Source organism: Pelophylax lessonae (assembly GCF_965119305.1).
Source record: "Pelophylax lessonae genome assembly, chromosome: 8".
NCBI classification, from domain to species: Eukaryota; Metazoa; Chordata; class Amphibia; order Anura; family Ranidae; genus Pelophylax; species Pelophylax lessonae.
The window spans coordinates 42,685,293-42,708,906 of NC_138775.1; the positions used below are offsets into that span (position 1 = coordinate 42,685,293).

Below are 23,614 nucleotides of genomic sequence, written 5' to 3' on the forward strand. Positions count from 1 at the left end.
ATGTGATATTTCAGTTTTTCTTTTTTAGTAAATCTGCAACAATGTCAACAATTCTGTGTTTTTATGTCAGTATGGGGTGCTATGTGTACATTCATGAGGAAGAAGAATGAACCTAAATGATTTTAGCAAATGGCTGCAATATAACAAAGAGTGAAAAATGTAAGGGTGTCTGAATACTTTCCCTACCCACTGTGTATATATATATATATATATATATATATATATATATATTTATATACATATATAATAGTACAGTAAAACTGCAGGCAAGGGCACTGGGGGGCAAACTAAGGTCAATTTTTTTTTATTTAGTAATGTAATCCTATAGGATTACAATATATCAGTGTGTTTGTGTGTTTTAATTTTTGAATTTGCCACCGGTTCAACACCCCTGCGACACGACACTCGCAGGGAACGGAAGCCAGGGCACACAGCATCAGGCAGAAGATCCAGCCGCCGTACACTGCCGGAATACATCACAGGATCCTGGGGACAAGGTAAATAACCTCTTCCAGGATCCAGCGACTTCTCCCTGGTGGTACCCTGAGTGTGACTCGGAGTTACCGTTAATGGCACTGAAATTCCCCCCCGAGCCACACTCGGGAATACCGCCAGGGAGGTTAAACAGTAAGCTGATGAATAGACAAGCTCTCTGCTAATCTGTCTCTAAGTTACCTCCCTGACACAAATTCCCAGCTGTTTTTATCTCCTGTGTCAGAGAACTTGTCAGAAGTTATCATGCTGATAACAGAGGAATAGAGCAGCAGAAAGACATGGGGCCTAGGGCTTTGGAGAGAAATAAGCAAACACTACAGATATATGTGCCCAGGTCAGATTTCAGGAATGGGGTTTACATCCACTTTAAAGTCTAACTTTTTGTTTTGTTTAGGGAGCGGTGAATCGTTAGCCCTTCTGTCAGATTTCAATTGTTGTCTATCTTCCCAGTGGTGGCTCAAAAGTCAGAGACTCAAAGACAATGATAAGAAACCTCTCTAATGAGTTGAGATACAGCAGCAAAAGAGATGTTTAGTAAAAGGTGGAAGGCTCAGTAAATTTTGTGTTTTCATCTCCTGGTGACCCACAGTCCCCTAATTTCTTGTCCTGGTGTCAAAAAAAAAAGAATCCGTGGGGGGAAATTTTTATAATGGCACCACTGACAAAAAAAAATAAAGTGAATGTCTAGGCATAATAAAAAAAAAAAAAAAAAACTAAACATGCAGCATATTCCTGCAATCCGACATACACATTTCCCCTTGACTTACTTCTGTAAAGACCCAGCAACTATGAAAAATTACCTGTTGATCTGCCAGAAATGCACTCAGCTCCCAAGTCCTGTTGGGAGCTGTCAACACACAGCATGTTTCTGGACATAGTGGTGTCAGCCCTCCCAGTTGACTTTTGATAAAACCTCCACTTTCGACCTCCACTCTCGAATTACTACAACATAAAAAATAATCATTCTGTAGTCCAGGATAAAAACTAGGAGGGCTGTTTAAGATAATACTGGCATGGAAAACAGAATACAGGACAGCTCTGAATTTCTGACAACATCAGCAAGTATTTTTGCCACTTATTAAACAGATATAACAAAAAATGCTTCCAATGGTATATTTAACAGACCGAAAAAAGCTAATAATGGAAGTTATTTGTTAGGGGTTGCATACACTTTAAAACCTTGGAGAAGTTCCCACCCTTTTCCACTCAAATCTAAATGAGAAAAAACAAAAAAAACTTTTGGCTGATGCTGCCAATTTCCCCGTAGGCTTGGCATCTGGAAGTTACATAGCAGCTATCAGATTCTGCATAAACAGGACAGTGTTTGATCTTTTGATAAATGATAAGCAGCAAGCCTGTTAGGACAATGGCACAGTATGCCCCTTGAGGGTATACAAGGCCATACGTGTTTGTTATACAACATCACCTTACTTGAACCCCTCAGTAATATTAATTTTAGATTTAAGTAAAGAAGCCAAAAACAATATCAAACTAAAGCTGGAACATGGATACCATTCAATGAAACCTGCCATTGGAGCAGTGCCAGATTTATATGGGGGTAAAAGGGGCATTTGCCCCAGCTCCCCCCCCCCCCAGACTTCCTTTATAAAAAAAAAAAAACGTATTATCCCTCTAGACTTTAGTAGTGTGTTAGTTGAGGAAATTATCCCGTTTGCAGCCATTGCCAAGCTCCAGTAATGTCTCACTGATGATGTGCTCGCTGATACCTTTCCAGGTGTTAATGTAACTCTTACAATATTTTTGAGCATGATGGTCTCTGGTTGTTTGGGAGAAAGGGCGTTCAGCAAGTTGGCACTGAAAGAATTATCTGACAACCTCGATGACCCATTTGCCTACTGGCCTTTGAGACCAATGTCCTCAAGATGCTACAATTTGATTAGTTAAAGATTTTGCAGATGCTAAGTACAGGAAGAAAGACTTTTTGTAAATATTGTAGTGGGATGCATAACTCAACAAATGACTACACTCAATAAAACTGAGACGAAAAAAGCAGGCGAGTGTCTTTTTTGGAACCTAACACACACACATATATATATATATATATATATATATATATATATATATATATATTTATTTATTTGTTTATTTATTTTTAGAACAAATGCAGTTTATCATTCATTTCAGTTCACGTTTTTATTTGTCAAATAATTTAATTTTTTTATGTTGAGGGGTCCCCGAACTTGAAGTGTCCCAGGCCCCCCCAGGTCTAAATCTGGCACTGCATCGGAGTGGTTCAAAAGTAGACAGCATGCACGTGTTGGTGACTGATGAAATATAAAGTGCGGTAGGACATGATTCCAAGGGAGGAGATTTATATAGAAATGTGGGCAGAAAGAGGTTAATCTATATGTTTAGCCAATAAGCAGTGTAACGGTACCCTATGTCCATTTTCTCTAGGTGACTAAAAATATAATTAAAAAAAGAAGTTAATATTAATTTGGGTAAGTCAAAAAATTAAAAGTAAAACATATGATTTTTTGCATTGAATATGACAATGAATCCACAAATGTGAAAAACCAAATTCTTTATTCCTTCTATCAATAACAATAGTCAGATACAATAACATTGATCCATACCATACAGAGGTATGAACCTCATACACATTAACACTGCCAAAAGCAGCCAGTTGTGTACATTTACTACATGTTACAGTACAAAACAGATACATCTCTTTTGTGTTACCCCAAAAAACTTCAAGGTGTACATACTAACACGTATTCTGTTCATTCCAGTGCAGTTTATTTGAAAAAAAAAAAAAAAATGTTTTTTTTGTGCTTTGTATACATTCTGTATAGTATGGTGCCAACTGGACAGCAAGACACGTAAGACTGCTATTTGGTAGTGAAAAATTTAAAACAATTCCACCCAAATGTAAAATTAATAATAGGTAGAGTTTGACTTGTTAAAGTAGATCTAAAGCCAAAAATATTTTTTTATCATGTTTGATACCATATGTAATGGTTAAAACGTTTTTTTTTTTTTGTTTTTACTGTCTGTGAACAAATGGGGGAATGTCCCTTCACCTTTTGTCCTGTATGCAAAAATATGGCTTTAGATACACTTTAAATAAACTTCAATATTGTAATGACTTCCTCTCAACCAGTCTTCCTCTCAACCAGTGGGTAAGCATAAAAGTTGTCAGAGAATTCTTATAGACAACCATTCCTTTGACTTGAGCGCATGCCAGAAGCATGGAAAAAAATGAGACATGTCCAGCAAGTCTCAGTTTTAATGGAGGATCCAATGAAGAAGGTATGATGTAAATAATCAAACTCCACCCTCTATGAAACGATCAGTTTGAATAAAGTTGCCATGCCAACCAACTGCAATAGAGTCTTTTTAAAGGCACAGTACAGAAGATAAACCTCAGTAGAATTATTGCTTTATTTTAGAAAAAAAAAAATACATGTGTATACATTCATTGTTATTTTTTAGGCAGATTTTTTTTTTTTTTTTGGTTAAAAAAAGAAAAACATTGGCCACCTTAGGTAATAGCTAATACCCTTAGTTTTCTTCTCCTATTGTCTCATTAACACATTTATAATGTAATATTACGTGTCAGCCTACATAACAATGGCGCTGACACAAAGGCTATAACACAATACACAAAGACAAATGCCTTCTTTTAATTTAGTTGTATCCAGGTAGATCTGCAGTGGGATTAGACAAAAAGTATTTAAAGTGTATGCATGGCAAACATTTTTTATTTTATTTTTATTTTATTTTATATTTTTTTGGGGGATAGAGACAAGAATTGAGACACCTGTGATGTTTTTTTTTTTTGCTATCTGTGTCCCCTCAAGGGGATTTTCTTTTACTTCCTGTCAAGAGTAAGAGGAAAATCACTCCAAAACAAGGGGAACTGCATTTGCCACCTAAGATATAGCTGTTCCTATTGGAAGGTTTACCCATACTTCCTATTCCTGTGACAACTCAAACAATTTCTGTATCAAAGACATTAATAATTAGAATATAAAAAGTGAATATTCCGAGCAAAGACTTGGATAACAATAAAAATCTGATAAAGGGTTTAACACTTCTGAAGCATTTCTACTCGCTTCTTATTTTTGTGGAAACAAACAAATTTGAGATATCTCATCACTTTCTGTATCAGAGGTAATGGTCCCCTGGACAAACATTAGGTTTGACTCTCCCATGCAGAAACATAGATAGCAATTATAACCTTATATGGGTTTTAACACTTCTATACCCTAAAAATTGTTTCGGCTTCACATACACTTTAAACTTGCTTAGTATATGAAGCAAACTATTTTATATTTTTATACTATCCCAGGCTCTATTAGTTCTGCAAAAGGATTTTAGATTCTGCATATAAATTGTAGATTTAGACTGCAAATCTATACTGTGCTTCAGCTGGCTAATGGATATTATTCAGTGTGTTTTATCCAATTAAATAAAGAAGTTTTGAATACATGTGTTGACCTAGAGATGAATGATTTCCTGAAATCAAATGTTATGTAAGAAATCTGTATAATTTTTAACTTACATTTTCCTATATTTTTAAAACATAGCACACTTTTTTCTAATTAAGATAATTCAGATTTACTTGCAAATTAAATCCAAATTAGGGTATTTATTTTATTCATTTTGGCGACCAGCCAGGAAATGTTATAATACAAAAATTAGCTGAGCCAAAATTTGCTCGATAATGAGGGGCTTAAATCCAATTTGTGATGAAAACGAGTAAGCTAGCAAGCCAACAAAAAAACTACAGTAAAGTTTAAGTAAAATGTTGCTTTTGACTTCACCCGATGTGTAGAGAAGCAGATCATAGAGCTTCTTTTCTTTAAAAAATCATCCTGCAAGCATGTCCTTTATTACTTTTTATTTTCCCATCTCGTAATAATTATGTTTACTTATTTAAGATTTATTTGTAAAACATTAGCAGCTAAGTTTTACCTTTTTTTTTTTACATTTTCATTAGCAAATGCAAAAATTGCTGAATAATATATATATTTTTTAATTCATATTACTTTAAGCATTAGGTTTAAGCATTAGGTATCAGCATCAATAATAAAAATGTTATTTTTTTTATGTAAATACCTATAAAAACACATTTTTAACTGTTATACACTATAATAATAGGAATTTTAAATGTCGGGCATAACAACCTTCCTAATGACTGTAAAATGTTATGCACTAATAAGTTCACAAGGGTCCTGCGTTTCTTTTATATAATTGACCTTTCATTATAGTTTTTCTTTAAATTTTTGAATCAAATTGAAGTAAAGTGAATGGTTTAATAAAGCTTTGCTAAGACCATAAACTAGGATAAGGAGATCTGTTAAAAATACATATTTATTGATTTCTGGGCAAAATTCAGGCCTTTTGGGCTTTTATTACTTTCCTACATTTATTTTTAGGATACAACTAAGCTTAAATACGATTTATGTATTTTATGTAATGAAAAAACTGTTTGCCTTTTATCAGATAAAAACATGAACATTTTCAAACAATAAATATATAACATAAAAATGCATATTTAATACAGCAAAAAAGTATTTTCGTCATAGATCATTTTCTAGAGGGGTAGTAAATATTCAGTTAGCATAGTAAATAAAGGGAAGCTATGTTTGCTTCAATCAGCCAATCATGTGAAAGGCAATGTCTGTTTTTTTTTTTTATTCACCTGAGCATGATTGGGTGCTCATTGTAAACAACTCTCCACTTCCCTTTATTTACAAAGCTAAATGAATTTTATTTTTTCTAAATAGTGAATAATATCCATTTTGTGTTTGAATTGCTTGAATTTCTTCCACATTTAAATTTAAGGTTATTTATTGGTAAATTACATCGAGATTGTCTTTAAAAATCTTTCACTAAAAAAAAAAATATATATATATACGTATCTATGTAGCAATGAATTTGAAAATGTCTTCCTTCCCTGTAATTGTCTTTGTTTGCCAAGGTATACAACTGAATCTCCAGACTAAAACAACACAGAAGGCCAGAAGTTACATTTCATAAGTCTGTGCTTTGGAAACTAGTTTAACAAATTACATTTTATTCATCTTTCACAATAAAAAAAGAAAAGCTTTAAATACAATTGACTGATTTTTTTTTTTTTCATTAAAAAGACCTCTAGTTGGTTGTGTGGACATTGGCACATCTTGAGTTTTAGGTATGACAAAACATTTAAATTTAGCACAGAAATTCTGGAAGCACATATGCATTAATAAGTACATCTAAGTAACACTCATGAGCGTCATTTACTGAACTATTTCAATAGATTTCACTAAACACACTTCAGTCAGTGCGAGTCCAAACAAAATAGACTATAATTTAAGGCACTTCATTCTGAATGACAGAATTTAGTTTTTCTACTACAAGACTAGTGCTTGTTGCTACAGCAAAATAAAATAGGCTACTGTATACCCAAAATACACCAGCCCTCTCTATATAGCGAATTTTGATCAAATTACACTTGTAACTACTGTTATTGCATAGATCTACATTAATAATTATTACATCAAAGCTACCTTTACAACATACAGTAGATGTATATTAAATTCAAATAGATAATTAGGAAACAATTATCTGAAGATATATGAATTTCTTTTAGAACACCTTCTGATAAGACTGCAGTAAATTGCATAAAATGCATTTAATATTCACATTACCAAAAACCAGAATCAAAATAAACACCAAAATATCTTCAGATTTCAAACAAGTTGAACGTACCTCTAAAAATAAATAGTTTTATATTTTTTCTAGAAGATCTAAAAGCACTAAGTCTGAAAATCCTATCCCGCATTTCCAAGTATAGCTATACAAAATATTCCCTAATGTATCTGTCGTGATTTTTAAATAAACATTCTTTACATACGAAACAGGACACAATGAACTGAAAAAAAAAAAAAAAATGCTGCACTTTACAGATGCAATGTTTGAAACCGTGTAATATAAAATAAGTAATTTTATCCTCAACATTTGTAAAAAAAAATTTGCCAAAAAAGAACTGAAACACGAAAATAAAAAAATATGATACAATTATCCCATAAATTATGGTCGTCTGTTGTATGGATTTTTTTTCTATTTGTTCAATGGTAAAGAGCAAAGGTGAACGGGATATCGGTGGTCAAAACACTTTAGCTAAAAAAGATTACCAGAACATTTGTCATGCTGGCCAAAACATTTTCAAATATAAGAAATATGCAATTTAAAATAACAGCAAATAATTACTTTATAAATATTTTATTTGGGATACAGACTGTTCAGTTTTTTGCACAGATTAATTAGTAATTGGCAGTGGTCTGAAACGTGCAGTTTTTGTGTAAATTTGGGTGTGGTGCCTCTTTACATCCTTAGTATCTAATCGAATACTGTAAGGTTTTCTACACAACTGCTATCTTTTTTTAGATCGTTCTCTCTCTAAATTGATTGATACCATATATGGTATATGTCTTTTTGGCACTTAGGGCAAATGACTATTGTCAGCAGTTAAATAACACAAGTAGAAATGATCATCTAGATCAGACTTTCTCAACCTTTTTAAACACAGAGGAACCCTTGAAATAACTTTACAGTCTCAGGGGCCCCTGCTACAAATTCCTATATCTACGACTCATGATACATTAGTGTGATGGTCAGTAGGAAACATGCTCCTTACATTTGTAGTCACTGGACAGAATTTTCCCCCCTTACGGATAGCGAAAAAGATCAGTGGTGTCAGAGGGAATATATCTGAGAGGCATAAATTATGAATTGCTCAAGAAACCCTTACCAACCTCTGGAGGAACCCCAGAGTTCCATGGAACCTTGGTTGAAAAACCCTGATCTAGATTATGAAAGTAATGTGCCCAATTTGGACCAAATTGCCATTTTCTATGGGTGACTATTGGGGGCTTTTTCTAGAGGACAAGAAAATCAAATTTGGCTAAAGATCTATTTTGATTTGTACTCGTGAAAAGAGAAGAACACAGTACACAAGTGCGGTTGTACAGATATTTTACCCCTTCTGGTTTGTCTAATCCTATGCAAAATTAGATTCTGTTATCCTCTCCTCAAATCCCTAATTTGTTGCATTCAGTGGCCAACGAACACGGTTCAAAACGTATCACAAAAAACAAGTCCCATTTTTATATAAACCGCCCAATATTTGCGTAATTAATATAAAGATTTGGTAAATGTTTTGGTTAAGCCCTAAATAAATTTCAGAATTTTCTTTTGTCCTTTCATTCAGAAAATGTTGTTCACGCAGGTATGTTGTATCTTGGCAACCCCAAAGTTGACACAATTCAATTACTATCTATCCTTTTGTGATTGACTGGGATTGATTTACTAAAGTAGTATAGAATTTTATTTTTTTTAAACACACAAATGTTGATCTAGCTTAAATAATACCTCCACCCATATTATTTTTATTTTTTTAATTTATTTATTTATTTATTTTTTTTATTGAGTGGAGAAGAGTTAAAATTGCTGTTAGGTATTTATTTTTTTCTGTAACCTCACTGGGGAGATTTTTTTCCACACTGACTATCCCTTTCACACCCGTGCAAGAAACAGGGGATGCGGTTGTCACCCAGACAGAAAGGCACAGTAAGCAGTAAAAGCTTTCACCAGACTGGATAGTTTTCCCATCACCTTCTGTCCTGACAGGAAGTAAAGGCAAATCTCCTCAATAGGGACAGAAGGGGTAATAAAAATAACTTGACAAAGGCACTAACCCTTCACTGTTTTATTAAAAATTAAATAAAAAGTTAAAAAAATAGCTTCATCATATTCAACCATCTACATAAACATTGTATACTTCTTTAGTAAATCAACATCACTTTCCTAGCTATTAAGACAGAGGCGACAGAAATTTCAATACATGGTTGAGAAACATCCAAAAATGTAGAGTCACAGATTTCAAATATAATATTTTCAAAAGGTTAATTTCATCCTATTTAGTGACATTTTTGACCTTTTCAGTTACCACAATCTTTTTGTCTCCTTATTTAATTAATAGGAAAAATTAATTATAAAATTGGAGAAAAAAAATTGATGCATTGGCTTTAATTTTACGAATGGCATAAAGATTTTCATAGGGAATCTAAATGAAATTTATGAGCAACATATATTATTTATAAATAACTTTGAGTATATTTTTTTTGCATAAGATTGGTTAACTCTTGTTTTGCACCACTTTAACACCTCTAACACAGGAAAACTCCAATGTTTTCAATGGTTGTTTTATCTGTATAATTTTTAAGAATTGCATTTCTGCCAAAATTGGGTGAAGAATTTACATTGAACAGAGTAGTTATTGAAACAATATGGCACCACATACAATAGACAAATTGCATTGCAATTCGGTAGCAACTTTCCAAAATACATATTTCCTTCTAAACAACACTATCTAATTTCTGGAACAATTTGGCACCATTTCAATTAAACCTGAAGTTTAATTTTCTCATATTTGGCCTTGCCAAGTTTCCCCTTTCACCCCAAGTAATATGCTAATGAAATGTTTAATAAAACATCACCATTTTTTTTACATACCTTATTTTAGACTGAAGGACTTTTATTAATGGGTATTTGTGCTATTCTATGCAGGTAAACCATGGCTGGTGGGAAGGGACAGCATGACTTCATTACTCGGCCCATGTGCTTTTTTATACAATGTAGGTAGATCATGGCTGGTGGGAAGGGACAGGATGACTTCATTACTGGGTCTATGTGCTTTTTTATGAAATGCAGGTAGATCATGGCTGGTGGGAAAGGACAGTAAAGTGCGGTACATAGCTTCCTAAAACCTCACATCACTTTGCCTCAGTTCCCCTCTCAAGAACCTTCAGTTCTGATGCAAGCAGTTGGCTGGCACTTGGGAGGAGTGAAAGACAATCTTAATTATGTTCGTTCCTTGGATGACCAAATATCAAAATGTCTTGATGGAGGGATGTCAGTCTGGAGAAGTGGGCATAGCTAGGTAGGCTGCATTGTGTGTTGACTACCCTCAATAACATCCACATGTAATGCTGAGCCTCCATGATTGAAAGAACTGAAATGCAATAAATACTGAAGACTGAATGTTAGGCTAAAGTTCATCTGTAAGGTGGAATGATGTAGGATAATTGCAAAGAAGTATACGTCAGGCCAATGTAAGCAATAAATAAGAACCCCCCGAATTTTGCACTTCTGCTCCTATGAGTATCGCCAACTGAAAGCATAGAAGTGGAGAAAGTCTTTTGTTGGGCATGAACATCTGTGGGTTAGTATGCAGCAGAGCCTGCCCACATACCTGTAGCTTTTAAACCCAGCACGGCGCCGTTTATAGAAGCATAGCCATTGGAGACTCCAGGCTAGAGGTACATGGGTGACCTTTTGTGGCTGACAGGCTTGAGTTATTGCTTCATCATATGAGTGCCCATTTGGCTGTTTTTACTTGAATAAAGAGTTTCTTATACTACACTTAAATCTGTACCCTCTGCCTTTGTTTTTTGTGGCCTCTGATCATGTGACTAAAATCACTAGGGACCAATCACCTTCTTTTGAACACATTGTGGCTGATTTACTAAAAGAAAAGCATGTTCATTTTGCAAATTGAATCTTCAATTTTTAATTACTTTTGTGCTAAAGTTAAAAATTAATTTTTCATGAATACCCAATCGTGCACGAGGAAAAAACAGTATTTTTGTTTGCACATTTGGATGAGAGAAGTCAACAATCCTCCCACTTATTGCAAGGATGTAAATTCCCTTGCAAAGTAAAAATTGTGCATGTGATAGCAGACGTTGTAGCATCCATGGCTGCACAATTAGTTGCACAATGGTCACCCTTATACCTCTAGCCCAAATGATGCATGCAAAGTCCACTATTTTGAGAAGGCAATGTACTCATTTATTGCTATAGGCAGTCCATATCTGCCTATTGCATACCTAAATTTATTTTACATAAAATATAGTTATTTCACACCAAAATGCATGGCAAGGAATGAGTATGTTGAAGAACCATTACTACATGGCAACCTATCTTTAGCCTCTCCATCCATTTTTCATTAAGGCAGTTATTATGGCACAGACATCAAATTGAGTTTGACATGAACTGAGGCAGATGAAAGTTCCACTGAGGATAAATATTTAAGAAGAAAAGTGATAATGCCACCCTTGTCAACCAATGGCATGCTAGTCTGCACTGTGAGGCCTAAATGGAAAACGATACAGAAAAATGTGATTGGCTGCCAGAGACAACACTCCACAATTTCAGTACTATTTAACCACGATGGACAGAAAAAATTTGAAAGTGTTCCTGAAAGAATCCCTGCCAATAGTAGTCTGTCTTTTTTCCTTCTGTTATGTGTGACTAGGACAACATTTAGGTCCAAGCCTTATAATTTAATAGAAAATAAAATAGGCACATATTTAAAGTATAAAATAAACACAGCAAATAAAAAAGCTCAGTTGTGTTATTACCAGGATAATGCCTCTACTTTTCTAGGATATGGTTATTATTGAGCTATGTGGGGCATTCGTAAAAAAAGGTTGAAGAATAATCTAAGTTGGGCTGAATAACTGAATAGTCTTTAACCACTTCCCGCAAACCGACGTACCTGTTTGTTGCCTTGCAGAAGTGGTTGTGTCGGGATGTTGGGTACAGCTGCAGGCATCAACCGATAAAGTTTTTTAGAGCCGGCTGTTGGCTTTCAGGAGATAACAGCCGATGCCGCTCAGAAGCCGCTTGGCCGTTATCCCAAGGAGCGGGAGGGAACGTCCCCCCTCCCGCGGCTCTGTCCGGGTCTCCCGTCCCACTGGGAGACCCCAGCAACCAGCCAATACAGCTGGTTGGAGCCCAGAACAAAGCTGAATTCAGCTTTGATTGGGTCTCTGATGTAGTAACCCGGAAGCAACGTCACAACGTTACTTCCAGTTTACTCAGCTGCTAACGGCGCCGATTTGAAAAAAACTGTCAGTATTCAAAAATGCAGATTTTGGCATTTTGAATACTTTGAAGTGCAGTGGAGGGGTCTGGGGTCTTGTAGACCCCCAATCCCTCCATACAGAGTACCTGTCACTGCCAATTACCATCACAAGGGATGTTTACATTCCTTGTGACAGCAATAAAGTGATCAGATTTTTAATTTTTTTTAAAAAACAGTGCTAATAATAAAAAAATTAATAAAAGAGGAAAATAAAAATTGATGCTGCCTAGCCTGCTCCTACAGAGAGGGCGCATTACCCAATGGTGAAGGAATACTGAATGGGCTGCGACTGTCAGAGGACGTAAAAGAAAAAAAATTTAAAGCACCCCTGTCACTGTGAGCTCCCGCACAAAAGAAAACACGTACGTAAATGAAAACAGTGTTCCAACCACACATGGGAGTTATCGGTGGGATCGCCAGTGCGAGAGCAATAATTCTTGAAAAAGACCTCCTCTGTAACTCTAAACTGGTAACCGTTAAAATTTTTGAAGCATCGCCTATGGACCTAAGTACTGTAGTTTGTTGCCGTTCCACAAGTGCGCGCAATTTTAAACCATAACATGATAGGTATCTATTTACTCGGCGTGACATCATCTTTCACAATATACAAAAAAATTGGGCTAACTTTACTGTTTAGTTTTTTTTTTAAATGCATTGAAATGTATTTTTTCGAAAAAAAAAAATTGCGTTTTGAAAGAGCGCTGCGCAAATACCGCATTGACCACCATTTTATTCTCCAGAGTCTTTGCTAAAAAAAAATACATATAATGTTTTGGGGTTCTAAGTAATTTTCTAGCAAAATACTGATTTTAACTTGTAAACAACAAATGTCAGAAATAGGCCTGGTCCTTAAGTGGTTAGAGCAAAGGGCAGCATATAGGGTCTTAAAACTATGGCAATGTCTTAATTATCTGGCATGTTAGCTGAAAATATGATCAAAAACAAAGGGATTTCCAGTCACTACTTACCAACCAGCCAGCAACCAGCCAAATTAACCTGTCTAACAGTATGCGTTAAAAACAGGGGTTTAGCTGAAAATATGAGACAGTAGCTGAACACTCTGGATATGGAACGAGTAATACATAGCTGAATATTTCCACTCTTTATGGTTAAGGTGGGAATGGATACAGTTTCATTGTGGTTGGAATATATGTTGGCCTATAAATAGTGAATGGAAAAGCCATTCTGGATTAGATTCCCAGTGACTCTTACGCCCAACGAAAAAGCTTCTATGGAGTTTCCATGGATCTTTCAAAAATTATACAGGATCAGATGACTAGTCAGATTATTGGATGAACCTGAATAAACATTAAATCCTGAGATATTTTAATAAAGGAAGAAAAAAAATAAAAATAAAAAAAAGTTGGAAGAATATAGCTACTAGTTATGGTCACGACTCCTTATAATACTTCCTAAACCCTTGGTATATTAAGTACCTATTACAGCACATACTATATATTTTTTTCTCCTGTGGTTTCTTTCAATGCATTTTTACAAATAGAAGCTCTAAACCAGGGGTCTTCAAACTATGGCCCTCCAGTTGTTCAGGAACTACGATTCCCATCATACCTAGTCATGTCTGTGACTGTCTGAGTTTTACAATGCCTCATGGGATGTGTAGTTCCACAACAGCTGGAGGGCCATAGTTTAAGGATCCCTGCTCTAAACAATCCTCCCTTGACCATGTATTTAAGGCAGCAAAATGGAATCTACTCTTTTGCAAATATTTGGCTTCTGTACATTCATTGCCATAAACTGTATCGACATGGTGTATTGCAAACCCAACCCAAACACACAGTTACATTGCCTCTAAAGCAATGTTAGTGGTTTAAACCAGGTATGGCCAACCTTTCAGCTTACCCTTTGTTCAGAAACCCCAAAGAACAGGCATGCCCTAGACGACTTTGGCTAGCCAGTTATGCTCCAACTAGTCAACCCCTAAAAAGCATTAAGTTGCCCATTCTTGTTTTACATAGCTAAGACAATCCATTGTGTCCATGAGTACAAAACTGTATTGATCGTGCACAATACTTTGGAGGCAACGCAAGTAATAATATACACCAAAAAAAACCTTTACAAAATTCAAAAAATTAAAAAAACAAAAACAAAGCATAAGTGCTGGCCTATGGATGAAATGCAGCAAAACTTCTATGAAAATGAACTATCTAGAAATCGAACGCTCCAAAAATAATACAGGATATGAAGTCTATAAGAAAGCATATTGGGGAAGTGCTAGCAGTGATGGTCGTTTTCTTCCATGCTTATGCTGCTCCTTCTGCTGTTTGTTTTGGAGGCACCCGGAGATACTGAATGAAGTGTGTCGTGTACTCTTGGGGAAAGGGTATCGTCCATGAATATGTCTTCCAGTTTGGAGCCCATCTTTGCGGGCATGCTGTAGGCGGTGGAGGAGTCATTAATGTTCCTAAGGTTGTTGCTAAAAGTGATGGTACCGTCAGTGAGATCCAGGGTGCTGGTGCCAGACAAATCATGGTGATTTTGCAAAACCTCCTGGTTGCAACTGTCCAACATTGGTTCCTGCTTGATGACTCGATTTACCAGATCAGAAGAACAAAGACCTGTGGAAGGCATGATGGAGAGTCCATGGGCTCTGGCTTGCATCTCCAGCTCCTGAAAGGTAGGAAATAACAATAATTGGAACATACTCGATTACCACATCCCTTTGCAAAACTTCCCATAAAATATATCATTAAAATGTAAACCCAAAATCTATTTTTTTTAAGTATGTTGTAGCAATATATATTGCTATATAGAGTTTTTATATGCAAATTTTTTGGAAGGTTTCTTACTGCTCACAACACTGCTCTCAATATAGGGTCCAGGCTTTTCCCATCATGGTGGGCATACTCCCAGAGGGGTCTGCAGGGTCTGGGTTCCATAGCAATGGACCACGGCCCTGGACCTGTATTGCACCCTGTGGCTAACTACAGTTGTTGCACAAAGAGCAGAGGCAAGCACCAATACAGGACAACATTACAGCAACATTATAGGCCTCCCTCACAGTGTCAGGGATGGGTACAGCTCCCAAGGTTTTACTGAAATTGCTCTGTTCTAGATGCACTGCTTCTTTTGCTGTATTAGAAGACATACACTATTTTATCAAAGAATTTTTGACCATTCTTCAAGAAGTGCATTTGGCTTGCAGTCTCTGCTCTAATTCATCCCAAAGGTTTTCTATCGAGTTGAGGTCTGGACTCTGTGCAGGCCAGTCAAGTTCCTCCACCCCAAACTCGCTCATTCATGTCTTTGTGGACCTTGCTTTGTGCACTGATGTGCAGTCATGTTTGAACAGGAAGGGGCCATCCCCAATTTGTTCCGACAAAGTTGGGAGCATGAAATCGTCCAAAATGTCTTGGTATGCTGACGTCTTAAGAATTCCCTTCACTTGAACTAAGGGGCCAAGACCAACCCCTGAAAAAAAACGTACACCATAAACCCCCTCCACCAAATGATTTGGACTAGTGCATAAAGCAAGGTCCATAAAGACATGGGTGAGTGAGTTTGGGGTGGAGGAACTTGACTGGCCTGCACAGAGTCCTGATCTCAATCCTATAGAACACCTTTGGGATGATTTAGAGCGAAGAATGCAAGCCAGAACTTGTCCAAAATCAGTGGCCTCACAAATGCGCTTCTGGAGGAATAATCAAACATTCCTGCAGACACACTCCTAAACCTTGTGGACAGCTTTCCCAGAAGAGTTGAGGCTGTTATAGCTGCAAAGGGTGGGCCAACTCAATATTGAACCCTACAGACTAAGACTGGGATGCCATTAAAGTTCATGTGCATGTAAAGGCAGGCGTCCCAATACTTTTGATAATATAGTGTATGTAAACAGAGGTCTGGCAATGCTAGAATCTACTTTAGTCTTCTTTTCACCAATGGCTGCTAAATACCTACGAGAGAATTCATATGGCCGTAGGTGCTTAGGGTCTATGCATATGAGGTTTCCCTGCAGGGCCATAACTACATAGAGATGCATACTCAGCAGAGTGTATGAAAGAGTCCTGCCAGTAGAACCACTTTCTCAGGAATTTTTCTCTCATGCCTCTCTCCCTTGCAAACAAGTCCTCCATTTCACTAATTTTATCAACTTTTTTCAGCCAGATCGTGATCGAGGGTGCTTGTTTTTGTTTCCCAAGAAGCGGGATGCAGCTTCTTGCTGCAGGCACCAATAATGGTATAATTGAGCGTTTGTAGGTCCTAATTGTTTCTTTAGCAATTTAACACAGACTTCAAAACGTTATATATAGAGGGATCTAGTATTAGTATTACTCCAAATTGTCTTTTTTACTTTTGTGTGATTTGAAGGAAGCAGTAGGCTGCTGTCAGTCTTTTATATGTTTTCCTAAAGTGTGTTCTCTAACAAAAGACTGATTATTTCTAGATTGTAAGCTCTAACGAGCAGGGCCCTCTAGTTCCTCCTGTATTGAATTGTATTGTAACTGTATTGTCTTCCCTCATATTGTAAAGCGCTGCGCAAACTGTTGGCACTATATAAACCCTGTATAATAATAATAATAATTATTTCCCCTGCCAAATGCTCTAGCAGGCTTTGCTTGATGATTTAGAGTTTTTATTATGAATATTTAATAACCTAGTCAATCACCAGGATTCAGGGGCCTTCGTAAAGAGGTCTGGAGAGGTGTTAAATACTTGAATCACTTCCTTTGACATGGTCTTTTAAACTTAGGCCTCAAAAGAAAAGTATGGCCGAAGCTTTTTTGGCCATACTTCTCATGTGGGTCATCTACGTCTCCTGTGAGCCTGAACCAGAACCATTCTAGACTCTGGATGTATCCCGACAATAATGTCAGGATCCATCCAGATGCCTTACAGTCAGCTGTCTCAGCCTCTCAAAGCGCCATTAAGAACCTGAGCCTGCACAGGAGGAGTAGAGCAGAGAGCGGTGACTGACAGTCACTGCTCTGTGCTCAGTGTGGACCTGAGAACTGAGCGAGCAGTGGTCATGTGATCGCTTGGATCTAGGGCTTAGGGCAGGCAGGGGACAGCTTGTACAGTATGTATGCAAGTCTGTTTTTTATATTTTTACATAACATCCTTTTAGGAGGATGTTGCTGTGAACTGTCTGTCTTTCTATGCCCGCCGTTAGGCCTAGAGGATGGAAGAAGCAAGAATCCTGAGGATGTTGGCTGTTAGAAACATAATGTGTATGATCTAGAGGAAGCAACTGCAGCTATCTCCCACAAAGGTGGGTTTGTCCACACATGAGCCTTCTCATCTCTCCTGTCTTGGAGCACATGGATGAAGATACCACTAGAACCCTAATCTCCAAGAAGCTGTGTGTATTCCAACCAGAATAACCTGGGGTTCCATTACATAGGAGGTTGCCTGACATATTGGAGCATTTTCAAAGTTGTAATAATTTTACTTGGAAAATGTGAATATAAGAAATATGGTTTTACTGTAAATTGTTTTAGCTGTAATCCTTGGGTACTTCAAAAGTCTATTAACTACAATGTTCAAAGTTCTAGCCTGTGAAATCAGCAATAGAGGGTCTAGAAAGACATGCAGAAGACCAGAACCTGTGTTCTGGTGAGCAACCTTTAATTATCCTGTGCTCCCTCTACCCTCTACCCTTCATCTATGCATTCTGCAAATAAATTGCTCTTAATTGATCTTTAAAGTGACTGACCTCCATCCTTTACTCTATTCCGAGGAAAGAATCTCACCAGTGATGAATGTGTTTGAGACCTTACTGCCAAGTAAGCAAGCTTAGGACATTCACAATGAAGCCTATTATTCAGCTGGATATCAATCCTTATCGAATACAGGACTGGTAGTAATACTTATACATTTATTTTGTTTAAATAATTATTTATTTTATTTATTTATTTTATCCAAAAGTTTAAATGGTTTGGGGCCACATAATAATCACATTGTCTGCTAAGGCTGTAGTTATGTGAAGGTCCAGTTCTTACACACACCGAAATATGTTCAAATAATATTATTAAAGTGGTTGTACACCCTTACATATACCCGGTGAAGTGACTAGCCTCAGTGGGGACACAGAGGTAGAACAAATCCTCCTACATAAGTTGTACCTGTTTATCTGTAGAAAATCTCTCCTCTATAGGATTCTAATGCATACACATCAATAAGTATTTCTAAGCTTCCAGAGGAAGGAGGCAAGAATCTGATGTCACACACTGCACAGCTCAAAGAGGGGAGCTCAGTGTAATCTGATACTTGAGTGGAGGGAATGGACACACCCTCTTCCACACAATCTCATAGGGGAACATGCACAGGCTGGCAATCTCAGGTTGTATGGTGATGCCCACCCCCCCCCCCCCATCACCTTGATCCCTTGGAGTTGGCATAGCTTGTCAGAAATGAAAAATGAACTACAAGAACCAGGCAGCAGACAGAAATCTCACTTGGTGCTTTGTATAGAGACAAGTACACACTATAGAAGAATTTGCTCTGTTCATTTTTTCATGTCTGAGGTTTACAACCTTTAAAATTGCCCTATTTCTTGTTATTAAATAACAAAGCACAGGGGTCATGTAATAAACCTGCAGACTGCCACATTCCTTGGATTGTGCGAACATGTTGGGTTCTGAAAAATCACCAGCTAAGTCAGGGTCATTTAAGTGAAACGTTTTGGTGGAGGCGTGCACAATAACAGAAGGCGGATGACACGTGTCAGTACTCATTATCAGTAGGCTTTTTTATCAAGCTAAAATTACCATTACATAACACCATTGCCCCAAGGCTTGGTACATGCTATGTCTATTTAGCTAGGAAAATTACACCTTGAGCTCATTATCAAGGTGCCTAGCGAAAGATATAAAGAAAAAAAAGTGTGAAGTCGAGGAAGTAAAATATATGTAAATGACTATTAATTGCTCTGAATATGAAAGTCGTGTCCCAAAGGCAAGCTGCTGAACTATCTGGCTGAATACCCTTATTAGAGAATTTTTTTAAAGAGTTTTCAGTGGTATGATATTTTCAATGGCGTGGCATCAAATGACATTTTTTGTCATAGGCTTTCCTGTGATATTCCTTCATACTTTTTTTATACTTGGAAGTATTATGCTTAAAGCGTACCTTACCTAAATCTAAAAAGAAAAATGTAATATGTTGCAGCTTACCAGTCTTTAGAAGGGTAGCTGCATCAGTTTTCTTTTTTTCAGCCTTTAAAGCATAGCATTTTCTTTCGGACCATAGGTACTCTTTAACCACCTCCCGCAAATAGACGTACCTGTACGTCGTACGTCGGCTTGGAGAAGCGGATTCAGCTTTGATCGGGTCTCCAAAGTAGTAACCCGGAAGTGACATCACAACATCACTTCCGGTTTACTCAGTTGCTAATGACGCCGATTTTGAAAAACTGTCAGTATTTAAAAATGAAGATTTCGGCATTTTGAATACTTTGAAGTGCAGTGGAGGGGCCTGGGGTCCCTCCATAAAGAGTACCTGTCACTGCCTATTACTATCACACCGGCAACCAGTTAAAATGGTGAAAAATTGACTCAACCTTTCTGTTATGCATCTCTGTGTGCCACACGGAGCATGGAGAAGAGAGCAGCAAAGAATTGTCTGAGGATTGAGGACAAAAATTGTGGAAAAGCATGGACAATCTCAATCTGCTGCAGGAGATGTGCCACAATAAAAATGAAGATTTCGGCATTTTGAATACTTTGAAGTGCAGTGGAGGGGCCTGGGGTCCCTCCATAAAGAGTACCTGTCACTGCCTATTACTATCACAAGGGATGCTTACATTCCTTGTGACAGCAATAAAAGCAATCAGATTTTTTGATTTTTTTTTTAAAACTGTGCTAAAAATAATAAAAGTAATAAAATAAATAGGGAAAAAAAAATTTTTTAAACCGCCCCCGTTGCTGTGAACTTGTACATGAAAGAAAACGCATACATAAAAGGCCACCCCTGTAACTCTAAACTGGTAACCGTTAAAAAATTTCAAAGCGTCACCTATGAAGACTTTTATGTACCGTAGTTTGTCGCCATTTCACGAATGTGAGCAATTTTAAACCGTAACATGTAAGGTATCTATTTACTCGGCGTGACATCATCTTTCACAATATACAAAAAAATTGGGCTAACTTTACTGTTTATTTTTTTTTAAATGCAGTGTAATGTAATTTTTCTAAAAAAAAAATAGCGTTTTAAAAAACGCTGCGCAAATACCGTGTGAGAAAAAATATTGCAACAACCGCCATTTTATTCTCCAGAGTATTTGTGTAAAAAAAAAAAAACGTATATGTATATATATATATATATATATATATATATATATATATATATATATATATATATATATATATATATATATATATATAATGTTTGGGGGTTCTAAGTAATTTTCTAGCTACAAATACTGATTTTAACTTGTAAACAACATGTGTCAGAAATAGGCTTGGTCCTTAAATGGTTAAAATGCAGTCTGGCTATTCTGTAGTCTAGCTCTTTTGACGTTTGATAATAATAAAAAAAAAATACTTAAAATAAAAGTTAAAAACACAAACCTGTATTCTGAGCAGCAGGTGTCTGTTGGCATGTTCAAGCTTCTTCTGTTTGTTCTCGAGCTCCTTCGATCTCTGCTGCTCTCTCTGAAGTTTGCGTATATAATCCACAGAGGCTTTCAGAATGGTTCCCTTGTTCCACCTCATATCTCTGGAACACAAGATACAATTACATTTAATCATCTTAGATATTTTTTTTAATTCTTTATTTATTAAAGAAAATTTTCATATATTACAAAACAAAGACATTTACAGTCATGCCCAAAAATATTGGCACCCATGCATTTCTGTCACATAATGCAGCACCACTTAGCCCAAAAAAATGTTGCAATTACAAATGTTTAGGCATTCTCATGTTTATTTATTTTCTTTGTATTGGTATGACACAAAACATGGAGAAAAAAAGCCAAATCTGGCACATTCCACACAAAACTCCAAAAATGGACTGGCCAAAATGATTGCCACCTTCTCAAAATTGTAAGAACGATATTCATTCCAAGTTTGTGATGCTCCTTTATTTGTAATTAAACTCACCTGTATCAATTAACAGGTGCTGACAATATAGAAATCACACCGGCAACCAGTTAAAATGGTGAAAATTTGACTCAACCTTTCTGTTATGCGTCTCTGTGTGCCACACGGAGCACGGAGAAGAGAGCAGCAAAGAATTGTCTGAGGATTGAGGACAAAAATTGTGGAAAAGCATGGACAATCTCAAGGTTACAAGTCCATCTCCAGAGATCTTAATGTTCCTGTGTTCATTGTGCGCAACATTGTCAGGAAGTTTAAAGCCCATGGCACTGTAGCTAATCTCCCTGGACATGGATGAAAGAGAAAAATTGACCAAAGACTGCAACGAAGGATTGTTCGAACGTGGGATAAAGAACCTCAATCAACTTCCAGACAAATTCAAACTGACCTTCAGTCACAGGGTACAACTGTGTCAGCTTGCACTGTTGCCATCTGAATAAAAGGGACGCTATGGTTGGAGACCCAGGAGGACCCCACTGCTGACACAGAAACATAAAAAGCCAGATTGGAGTTCGCCAAAACTCACCTGAGGAAGCCAAAATCCTTTTGGGAGAATGTGCTGTGGACAGACGAAACAAAATTACAGCTTTTTGGTAAAACCCATCATTCTACTGTTTTCAGAAAAAGAAACGAGGCCTTTAAAGAAAATAATACAGTCCCCACAGTCAAACATGGTGGAGGCTCACTGATGTTTTTGCCTTGCTTTCCAGCTTCAGGCACTGGATGTCTTGATCATGTGCATGGCATTATGAAATCTGAAGACTACCAAAGAATTCTGGGGTGCAATGTAGGGCCCAGTGTCAGGAAGTTGGGTCTTCGTCAGAGGTCATGGGTCTTACAGCAGGACAATGACCCAAAGCACATGTCAACAAGCACCCAGAAATGGTTTAAGACAAAGCTCTGGAGAGTACTGAACTGGCCAGGAATGAGTCCTGATCTAAAGCCCATAGAGCATCTGTGGGGAGATCTCAAAACAGCAGTTGGGAAAAGGAACCCTTCCAATCCGAGGGACCTTGAGCAGTTGGTGAAAGAAGACTGTTCCAAAATTCCAGTAGTGAGGTGTAAGAAACTCAATGATGGTTACAGGAAGCGATTGATTTAAGTTATTTGGGTGTGCTACCAAATATTACATTAAGGGTGCCAATAATTTTGTCAAGTCCATTTTTGGAGTTTTGCGTGAAATGTGTCAAATTTGGCTTTCTTTTCTCCACTTTTTTGTGCCACATCAACACAAACAAAAGAAATAAACATGACAATGCCTAAACATTTGTAATTGCAACAATTTTCTGGGTGAAGTGGTGCATTATCTGAAAAATGCAGGGGGCGGGGCTATATTTTTGGCTATGACTGTATATACCAAGAACTATATATGCATTCCTAGTTTAAACTTTCATGCATTCAAGGTGTTAAGCCGCCTTGAGAGAAAAAAAAAAAAAGGAGTAAAGCCACCCCATATTGCCATGGCATTTTTCCACTGGGTAAAAAAAACCTACACCTCAGTTCAGCTAACCCCACCTGGTGCCCAAAAGGGTCTGATGTCAGATAAACTGTGCAAATGTAGTTGCGAGGCGTGTCCCAGCTTCAGCCAGCACAATGGACTTGGCTATAGAGAATAAAAGCCTACCCCTGCCAAGCATGGAACATATGCCCTGACTAGCTTACGGGCTACTACAGGCTGGGTTACTGCAAGATGGAAAGGTTCCCCAACACTGGTTAGACCAGGGACTGAAACATATTTATATATTAGAGTTGTTGTTAACCCTTGTCAAAGGTTCTATTACCCCCAGCTCCCATCTAAAAATAGTTTTGGCTGTACATACACTTTAATACAATTATGAGGGAGCCTGCATAAAAACTGTGTTAGCTACTTAAGAATTTGGGTAAAATGTTGTCAAAAAGTAAAAAAATACTTAAATAATATTATTACTTAAATAATGATAAATAAAGTGAAAAGAAAACACTTAATATGTGCTTGAAGAAGACAAGCCACAGTTCCACTTTGAAGATCCCTGAATCAGCCCTCCTAACCTTAAATTGTATTGTATTTATACTGTCTGCCTTTATTTTGTAAAGTGCTGTGCAAACTGTTGCCACTATACCAATCCATTTTAATAATAATAAT

General features: G+C 36.9%; 1 protein-coding gene across 14 annotated transcripts in view; it reads right to left on the minus strand.

The window, feature by feature from the left end:
* Positions 1–14,104: 14,104 nt before the first annotated feature.
* Positions 14,105–23,614, minus strand: part of MITF (melanocyte inducing transcription factor) — a 386,463-nt gene continuing 376,953 nt past the window's right edge. For 9 of the 14 annotated variants that reach the window (XM_082265300.1, XM_082265295.1, XM_082265306.1 and 6 more), the window contains 3 exons: positions 22,019–22,051; positions 20,965–21,112; positions 14,105–15,067 (listed from right to left, as the gene is read on the minus strand). In XM_082265300.1, the coding sequence (XP_082121426.1) occupies positions 14,672–15,067; positions 20,965–21,112; positions 22,019–22,051 (577 nt within the window). In that variant the 3' untranslated portion in view covers positions 14,105–14,671. The remainder of the gene's footprint in view (positions 15,068–20,964; positions 21,113–22,018; positions 22,052–23,614) is intronic. The other 5 variants (XM_082265298.1, XM_082265296.1, XM_082265307.1 and 2 more) reach the window with 1 other exon arrangement.